Genomic DNA, 10169 nt, shown 5'->3' with positions numbered 1-10169 from the left:
AAGTAAGATGAACAGAGTGCTTCAGAAGACTAAGAGGCTAAAGAAGTGAAGAAGAAGAAAGAAAAAAACAAAGGAAAAACCCAAAAACTAAGAGGCTAAAGCAGTGAAGAAGAAGAAGAAGAAAGAAGAAGAAGAAACGAAATAGATCAATGACAGTTTTGGGTTTTGAACAAATGTTTGTCACTGCATTGTGTTTGGAAGCTAAATAAGGGCTGAAACACAAGTGAATGTTGTATTGGAGGCTTTGTCACCCAAAAAATAATTTGGGCTGGGGGGGGGGCTTTGACACATTTTTCCCAAATATAAAACTGGAATTAAATATAAGTTACCAACAACTGCATATTCCCCTCAATTGTTTACAATTTCCTGTCAACGAAACCATGGGAACAAACATGGGCCCGTATCAAAATTTTGAAGCTTCTGCAGAACCAATCAAACCACATGACTGGTGCCCTTACCCCAACAATCTTAAGGGCGGTGAGCAGATGCCTTTAGGGTGGTCAAAGAAATCAAAAGTCAAACACGGAAATATGGCGCCCCCATGCCCTAGCCTGTCGTCATGAACTATGGTTTCCAATCACTGAAAATAGTTAAAGGAATGTTTATCGCCATAAAAACTTTATAAATAAACGAGCAAATTTGACCCGCGCCATACCGTGAGAATATTATGGAGACAACAACGAAAAATAATTTAAATATTTAATTTAAAATACATCGTATCTAAAAGTTGGAACAAAAATGAGTTAACTTACCAAATTGGTATTTGCTATTTTTGGGGTTAGTTGATTTCTCCAGCTTAAATCTCTACGTTCTCATCTAAAATTCTGTGGCATCATCTAGAAATAGCCACTTCAGCCTTCTAACACCCTTAAGATTACATCGAGTGAAGTCACATGCTACTTACTCGCATAAATTTGTCCAACGATGAAAAAATAGGTCTATATGCACTTTTGGTTGACTTTTAATACTAAAAAGTCATCGAAGAAACTTTTAATATCAAACCGGTTTAGGGGGATAATTAAAAAAAATAACAATTTAGTGGTTTAGCTGAGTAAAAATATAGCAAATTAATAGTAAAAAATAATAATCTACACTGTATATGGAGCTGCTGAAATATAAAATGGATTTAAATATAATTTGATTGAATGTTTCCTGTGTGGGAGTGATTTTGGAAGTATGCGGATTTAAAAATAAATGGCTATAGAACTTGGGTTTATAGACAAAAAAATATTTTTAGAGGCAATGTGATATCAAAAATGAATATGAATAATATTTTAGGTTTACAGGGCTAAAAGTTAATATCTCTATGTGTCACAATATTACTGTGATAAAATTCAAAAAATAGGCTAATTAAGTATTTGGTTCAAAAATACATTATATTCCTAATGCTTTAGAACAAAGATATATGATAGAAATTCACAATGTATATCAATCTATTAAAATATAAAGTGGGTTTAACATTAGTTTGAAGGCGTATTTTGGGATCTAGAAGAAGTTGAGAGTATGACATGTTTAAACATAAGTGAAGGTAAGACTTTGAACATATATGCAGAAGATCCTTTTAGGAAGTGGGTGAAATTAAAAGTAAATGAGGATACAATCTGCATTACTACGCAAATAAAGTTCTCGATAACGCTCATTAGCATGAAAAATGCAAAAATATAAAATTTAAATATTTGGTTTAAGAATACATCCTAAACTTAGCCACTCACAACAAAAAATTATAAATTAACAAAAGCTATTTACCTATATAGGAAACTGCTAGTGTAAAAGTGATTTTTGAAGTAGCTAGATTTAAAAATAAATGGGGCTAAAACTTTGGGTTTATGGGGAAATAATTCATTTTAGAAGGGGATGAATTTAAAAATAAATGATGTTCAAACTTAGGGCATATAGAAAAATACCTATCTACAGTTCAGTACCCAACTATGATGGTAGAATTTTAAATATAATGTTTTAAGAATTTGGTGTAATATGTCACATCCCTAATCACTTGGAAAAGATATATAGCAAATTAAAGTGAAATATAGTAGCTTAAATCATATGTCAAATACAAATTGAGTTTAAAAATAAAAGTTTTATAATACTTTTGAGTCTAAAAGTAAACTTGGAAGTGAGTTTTAAAATAAATAAAGCTTAAACTTTGGGTTTATAGGTTAAAAATCCTTTTTGGAAGTGTGTGGGCTTAAAAATAAACAAAAACAAGCATTTGGATGTAGAAAACATGACAGAAACAGGAAATTTGAAGCTGGGAAGAGACTACAGGTTTCTCTCGGGTCGGTCGACCGACGACATAGGCTCAGTCGACCGACAACCTGTTGGATTACATGGTCTGAAACCCTATCTCTGCTTGGTCAACCGAACGAGTTCGACCGGTTGACCGAAAACGTGCAAATTATAGAAACTTAGAATCTGTCTCTGGCCGGTCGACCGGTGCAACCCCTACGGTTGACCGAAAAGCTGATACGGGCCTGATTTATTTCCTGGCCTGTTTTAGATTGGGTCTTGATATAAATAAAAACACACGTTTCTAGGGTTTCTTAACCAGAGAATTAACATTGTTTTGAGTAGTTTTGTGAGGAAGATTATTGTGAGGGAGTGTGAGATCATTGGTTGGATTATTTTTTGAGAGTTATTTGAGAGATTGTAACCCGTTGTTTCTCCTTCATATAGTAAAATCTTCCTATCCTCTCCCTGCGGACGTAGGTAATTTGCTGAACCACGAAAATCTCTATGTTTGTGTGATTTTGATTGTTAATTTTGTGAATTGCACTCGTGTTTGGTTCTTCTCTCATCGCTCACCGACTTGGTTGGTTTGCGAGCACACTTCCGCACGACGTGCAACAAGTGGTATCAGAGCTTAGATTTTTAGATCTAGGGTTTTGCATTGGGTGGAGGAAGATTCGCTATTGGAAGCTTAGGTCTTGGAGATCTAGGTTTCGGTGGAAATAGCTTTGCGGAGTTGCCATTGGAGATCTCACTTTTCCTCGTGTGGTTAGAGATCATGTTGGAACCCTATCTAGGGTTTAGTTGGGTAATTTCTCAATTCTATCAAGTTCGAATTTTACTTTACAATTGGAGTTAGTTTGTAATAGGAGAAGAAGTTGGTGAAAGCAGCAAGGCGATGACGAGTATAATTCTGGTTGTACTTCAGAATATAAAGATTAGTTTTGTGAAGTACGATGGCTAAATCAACTTTGGTTTGTGGATGAACAACGTACAGGACGCTTTAAATGCTCAAAATTTGGAAGAGACCATCATGGTCTATGAGAGGCTGCCAAAATATGATGAGACGATATGGGACAAGATGAATCGAAACGCTTGTGGGATAATTAGGTCTTGTTTGGAATAAGAGTTAAAATATGATATGATTGGCGTGATATATGCAATGAAGATGTGAGAGATTCTCAATAACAAATATCTTACGAAGAGTGTTGAGAACCGTTTGCACTTACTGCAAAAATTGTTCAGATTCCAGATGTCCAAGGGTACCTCACTTGCGGATTATGTGAACAACTACACAAAGTTGTTGTCTGACTTGGTAACATTGATGAGAAGATAACGGATGAGTACAAGGCGATTATTTTGTTAGGCTCCTTACCCGATAAGGAGTATGATACATTCGTGCTCACTTTGTTGAACAGTAGATCTTCCATCACATATAGTGAAGTGACTAATACGTTGACGAATTACGATCTGAGGAGGAAGGACAAAGAGACTTTCAGAGCTAGTACTTCAGGAGAGGCCTTGTCGATGAGAGGAAGGAGTCCATATCCGAGAGGTGGCAATAGAGGTAGGTCAAAATCTAGAGGCCACTATCAATTAGCAAAGAACCAATGTGCTTTCTGCAAAGAACAAGGACATTGGAAGAGAGATTGCCCGAAGCTTAGAGAGAAGGAGAATAACAAGAAGAAGGGCCCGAAGGCCAATGAGGTGAATGTCGCTAGAGGTGATGATTTAGATGATTCCTGCTTTTCTATATTGATTACTCCAGAGGTGAACTATGCGGATGCATCGGATTGGATGCTACATTCTGGCGCTACTTATCATGTGACTCTCTAGCAAGATTGGTTTGTATCTTTTGAGAAGCTCAATGAGGGCATGATAGTCATGAGAAATGATCAATCCTGTAGCATTTGTGGGATAGGTACCGTCAGGATTCGGATGCACGATCGAGTTGTTTGAGAGCTGAATGAAGTGAGATTTGTTTCTCAGTTGAAGAAGAATTTTATTTCCGTTAGAGTTTTGGAGGCAAAGGGATTCAAGGTGACTTTTGAGAATGCTATAGAAAAAGTTACTAAGGGATCATTGGTAGTGATGAAGGGAGTCCACAGTAGTAATCTTTATTATCTGAAGAAAAGCACCAAGATTGATCAGGTAGCTTTAGCTGTTTCATAGACGGACGCGAGTAGACTTTGGCAATACAGATCAGGGTACACAAGTGAAAAGTCACTGCAGGGTTTGTGCAAGCATGAGCTATTAAAGGGAGCCAAGAGTAGGAAGATAGAATTATGTAAGAACTGGGTTCTTGGCAAGAAGACAAAGGTAATGTTTGGGATAGCCGTACATAGGACGATAAGCATCTTGGACTACGTGCACATGGATGTTTGGGGTCCCGCTAAGACGACATCACTTGGTGGTCGATATTGGTTCATCATATTTATGGATGACTATTCTAGGCATTGTTGGGTGTACACCATGAAGCATAAGAATGAAGTCCTAGAGTTATTTGTGGAGTGGAAGAGGAGATTAGAACTATAGACTGGGAGAAAGATCAAGGCGTTGAGATCCGACAACAACGGCGAGTATACTTCAGACCCCTTTCAACAGCTATGTCGATATGAGGGCATAGAGAGACACTTCATAGTTAGTCATACGTCGTAGCAGAATGGAGTGGCAGAGAGATTGAATCGATCTTTACTGGGGAATATCCGATGTTTGTTATCGCAGAGTGGTTTGGAGAAGATCATTTGGGTTGAGGCACTTTCATATGTAAGCCACCCCATTAATAGGCTACCTGCATCTGCAATAGAGGAAAAGACTCCAATGAATATGTGGCCGAGAGAGCCAGGAAGCGATTATGATTTGCTCAAAGTATATGGGTGCCGTACATTTTATCATGTGAGGACTGATAAATTGGAACATCGAGCTAGAAAAACCATATTTGTTAGATTCAAGTGTGGTGTGAAAGGATACAAGCTTTGGGATCTAGTTGATAAGAAGATTGTGCTGAGTAGAGACGTTACTTTTAATGAGGCTTTGATCTTGAAGCTTCTCAGCTCTCATCAGGTGAAGAGCACCCCGACAGAGGAGATATCGTAGGTGGTAGAGATTAATGCAGCTTCACAATATCCAGATGGTACCGTATTCATTAGAGTGCTGACTGAGGTGACGCTAACCGAGCATAGTGATGATTTGGAGGATACAGGAGATTAATGCAGCTTCACAATATCCAGATGGTACCGTATTCATTAGAGTGCTGACTGAGGTGACGCTAACCGAGCATAGTGATGATTTGGAGGATACAGGTACAACAGAGCAGGATCAGGGACCGACGGCTCAGGTTCCGGATTCTATTGTAGTTTGGAGACCCAAACGATACATACGGTTGCCAGTGAGGTATACAGATATAGTGGTTGCTTATGCACTTCGTGTGGAGAGTGTTGATGAGATAGTTCCTACTACCTTCAGAGATGTTGAACAGAGTTCAAAGGCTGATATGTGGCAGGAAATTATGCGGGAAGAGATGGAGTCTCTTTAGAAGAATGACATATGGGAGCTTGTCGAGCTTCTAGAGGGGTGGAAGGCATTTGGTTGCAAATGGGTGTATACCAAGAAGGAGGGCATTCAGGGCACTCCAGTAAGGTTTAAAGCTAGGTTGGTAGCAAAGGGTTATGCACCGAAAGAAGGTATTGACTACAATGAGGTTTTTTCTCCAGTAGTGAAGCACTCTTCAATTCAGATCTACTAGCTTTGGTGGCACAACATGGATTGGAATTAGATCAGTTAGATGTAAATAACTTTTCTTCATGGTGATCTTGATGAAGAAATTTATATGACTCAGTCATTAGGGTTTTGAGCTGTAAGGAATGAAAAATTGGTGTATAGATTGAAGAAGTCACTATACTGGTTGAAGCAATCTCCAAGACAGTGGTATAAGCGATTCGATGGATTTATGATCGGCAAGTCCTACATTAGGAGCCAGTTTGATCATTGCATGTACTATAGAAAGTTGCATGGAGGTGCGTACATTTATTTGTTGCTTTATATCGATGACATGTTGGTTGCTTTCATTTCCAGATCCGCCATAGATGAATTGAAGATACAGCTTTCAAGTGAGTTTGAGATGAAAGATTTGGTTGAAGCAAAGCGCATATTGGGATGGAGATCGGCAGAGATAGAGATAAATGGGAAGAATTTGTTTGACACATGTGGCTTATTTGAAGAAGGTGTTAAAGTGATTCAATATGAGTATGAAGACGAAGCCAGTCAATGTACTTTTGGGAGTCTATTTAAAGCTTTCAGCTGATCTTTCACCAAAGTCAGTTGAAGATAGAGAGTTGATGTTGAAGACTCCTTATGCGAGTGCAGTGGGAAGTTTGATGTACGCCATAGTATGTACGAGGCCGGATCTATCACAGGCAGTTAGCATGGCTTCACGATACATGCATGACCCGGGTTTGGGTCATTGGGATGTCGTGAGGTGGATTTTGAGGTACATTCGACGTACTCTCAACGTTGGTTTGGTGTTTGAACAGGATACTTATGGTGGGCAGTTGTGTATTAGTTATATCAATTCAAACTATGCTGGAGATTTAGACAAACTCCAGTCGACGACAGGGTATGTGTTTACTTTGACTCGTGCGCTGGTGTATTGGAGATGCACCTTACAGTCTACAGTTGCTTTGTCGATGACAAAGGAAGAGTACGTGGCGATTACTAAGGTTGTTAAGAAGGCAATTTGGCTTAGAGGACTTTTGGAAGAAATTGATGTTTCGCAGCGGTCTGTCACTATTCATTGTGATAGCATGAATGCTATCTATTTGGCGGAGAATCAAATTTTTCATGTGAAGACGAAGCACATCGATGTTCGTTATTACTTCATTCGGGATGTTCTTAAAGATGGGGATGTGGAGCTTATGAATGTCCACACAAAAGAAAATCTAACAGATATGCTCACGAAGGTGGTCCCTAGCAACAAGTTCGATCATTGTAGAAACTTGTTACAAATTCGTGCTTGTTGAGACCTGTCGAGGCCATTTGGATAAACTACGGGCGGCTTGATCCATTGGGAGAGGGGGTATATAGAAAACCATATTAGTGTAGACGGATTTGGAGAGACAACACATTGGTGCTCGTATTGGTGTCGGCTCAGTTTTGGGAACACTTCGCTGAGGTGGAGAATTGCTGAAAGAGGTACAAAACTCAGGAGAAAACGGTAGCTGAAAAGACTCTCTGGTCGGTTGATCGACCAGAGACAATTGGTGGACTGAACAGAAGTTTGTTTTGTTTACAAGAATCGTGCACACGAGGAGTCGATTGATGGAGGGGTATCAGTCGACCGATGAACACCTATCAGTCGACTGATGAGGCTTCATCAATCGACCGATAGCAGGTAATTAGGCCGATTTGTTTCCTAGCCAGTTTTGGATTTGAGTTTGATATAAATAGAAACACGTTTTCTAGGGTTAAAAGAGAAAGATTTAACAGAGAAAAGAGAGCACTTTGAGAGGGAGATTATTGAGAGGGAGTGAGATCTTATTGGTTAGGATTATTTTGATTGTTTGAGAGAGTTGTAACTCATTGTACTTCTCCTCCATATAGTGAAATCTCCCCATTCTCTCCCCGTGGATGTAGGCAATTTGCCGAACCTTGTAAATTCTCTGTGTTTGTGATTGGTTTTGGTCGTTTTCATTGTGAATTGTGCTCATGGTGATCTTCTCGCGTTGCTTACCAACTTATTGTGGATTGAGTCCGCTTCCGCTAGAGGAAACAGAGGAAGGAGGTGAGGATGGAGGAGGAGAAGGTGATAGAGGGAGGAAGGTAGATAGAGGGCGAGCAGAGGAGTAGAAGAGGGAAGGGGTTAGCTTTTGAAGCAGGGAGTAGAATATATGTAAAGTACTGCCCTCAACCTCACTACAAACTAACACTACAAACTAAAGAGTTTTGGCGAGGGGTTGGAGTCATGTGACATATATAATTGACTAGTGGTTTACGATTTATCATATCGAATATTAGTTGATGGCCTATAATTGGAATGAATAAGTCAATCCCTATCTGATTAATATCTATTTCTCTTTCTGATTACACTGACAAGTAACTGCTACTAATGGTATTGGCTATAAGTTGATGAATAGTAACGTCAAATGAATAAAGCAGTCCCTATCTAATTAATGACCACTTTTTTTAAACAAATGTATGGTCATATATAAGGACAAAGATATGGTTCAAAAGTATCATTACATGTGAAACCTTGGATTAAGAGGTCTAAGAATAGATCAGTGTCTATATCATCTCTATCTCCAACATTCATTCGGGGACTCAAAGACTCCATAGTTTGTCTTGGCTTGTTTGATCACGCTTGATATTGGGATGAGATTAGATGGTACTAATTAGGATGAAGTTGGAGCCCCCATAGAGAGCCACGAATGTAATGGTGGACCCCGAGCAGTAGGGTGTGCTTCCTTGTTGTAGGGGAGTTTAGATCAGAGTCTTTTCTCTATATAGTTGTGAGTGCTCCAATCTTGGACATTAGTTGTTCCTCTGGTTGATCTTTTTTTCACTTCCTATGTTTAAAATGTGGGCGCCAACGAATTTGATCAATTCGATCGATCGAGATCGGAGAGGAGGTAGGGTTAGGGCTTACCTGGAATTGAGAGGCGGCGTAGTCAGAGTCGTCGAAGAGATCGTGCTGCTCCAATTCCGCTCCTTCTTCTTCTTCAATTAGCATCACGCAAGATTTTCCGAGGAAAGAGGGAAATAATGAAGATACGAGATGCGGTTACGAAGTCATCCTAACAACGCCACGCTGGATGCCACGTTGCGGCCACATATGCACCACGTGAGCCGTCATGTGTAAAAAATCATCGAAAAATTGGATCCGACCAAACTTATGGCCTATTTGTCGCCGGAGGAAAGAAAATATACCAATGTGGTACCGGGAAAAAATTATATGCCAACCTGTCACTATGGGTAAACAAAATATACCAATTTGGTCAACTTGCCATTGTCAAATAAACCTCTTCAAGATAAAAGACTAAAGCAAATTCACTCACAGGACTATCTGCGATAGTAGAATTACACGGGGCTTATACGCAATTACCCATGAATAGATATGGAATTTGAAAAAATCATGGGACCAAACGCGGCAACAGTTGCCACCAGCCTACAAATCTTTTATTACTTCTCAATTAATTAGTTCTTGTTACTCGGAACCTCACATCTATAAACAGCCCGCAATTAGAGGAAGCTAGCACTCAAACTCAAATCACTTAACGATACTATTAATCCAGTAATATCTCCAGTGATGTCTCCTTCTACTTCAATTCCAAGGCTAGCATTCTCTCTAGCGCTAGTGTCCTCTTCTTTCCTCATAAGCTTTTCCAGTGCTGGTAGCTTCACCGATAACATCAGAATCAGTTGGGGCGATGGCCGAGGAAAGATTTTCGACAGCGGGAAGCAACTATCTCTATCTCTGGACCAGTACTCTGGCTCTGGCTTCGAATCCACGCACGAGTATCTCTACGGCAGGCTCGATGTCCAGATCAAGCTTGTCGCTGGAAATTCTGCGGGCACGGTCACCACATTTTTCGTAAGCTAATCTTGGCTTTCTCTTGATCTCCAATTTGTTAGCAGTTAAGATCATTTTTAATTGATTTGGTATTTGTTTACAGTTATCATCGCAAGGACCGACACACGACGAGATTGATTTTGAATTCCTCGGGAATGTGACTGGAGAGCCTTATACTCTGCACACCAATGTGTTTGCTCAGGGGAAGGGCGACCGAGAGCAGCAGTTTCACTTGTGGTTCGACCCCACCAAGGATTTCCACACTTACTCCATTCTCTGGAATCCACAACATGTTATGTAAGTAACTAACTCGATCGCTCAATCAATTCAATATACGGAAAAAAATCCTAATGACTGCCTGGCCCATTTTCCAGTTTCT

General features: G+C 39.6%; 1 protein-coding gene across 1 annotated transcript; it reads left to right on the top strand.

The window, feature by feature from the left end:
* Positions 1-9440: 9440 nt before the first annotated feature.
* Positions 9441-10148, top strand: LOC109828461 (xyloglucan endotransglucosylase/hydrolase protein 15-like). The gene is made up of 2 exons (XM_020395452.1): positions 9441-9811; positions 9894-10148. Exons 1-2 carry the CDS (start codon positions 9527-9529, stop codon positions 10089-10091), a joined length of 483 nt encoding a protein of 160 aa, XP_020251041.1. The 5' UTR covers positions 9441-9526; the 3' UTR covers positions 10092-10148.
* Positions 10149-10169: the final 21 nt, after the last annotated feature.

Source organism: Asparagus officinalis, unplaced genomic scaffold (genome assembly GCF_001876935.1).
Source record: "Asparagus officinalis unplaced genomic scaffold, Aspof.V1 AsparagusV1_Un1569, whole genome shotgun sequence".
In the NCBI taxonomy this organism is placed as follows: Eukaryota; Viridiplantae; Streptophyta; class Magnoliopsida; order Asparagales; family Asparagaceae; genus Asparagus; species Asparagus officinalis.
Note: the sequence above shows the minus strand (reverse complement) of the source record. Positions and strands in the feature narration are given on the sequence as shown.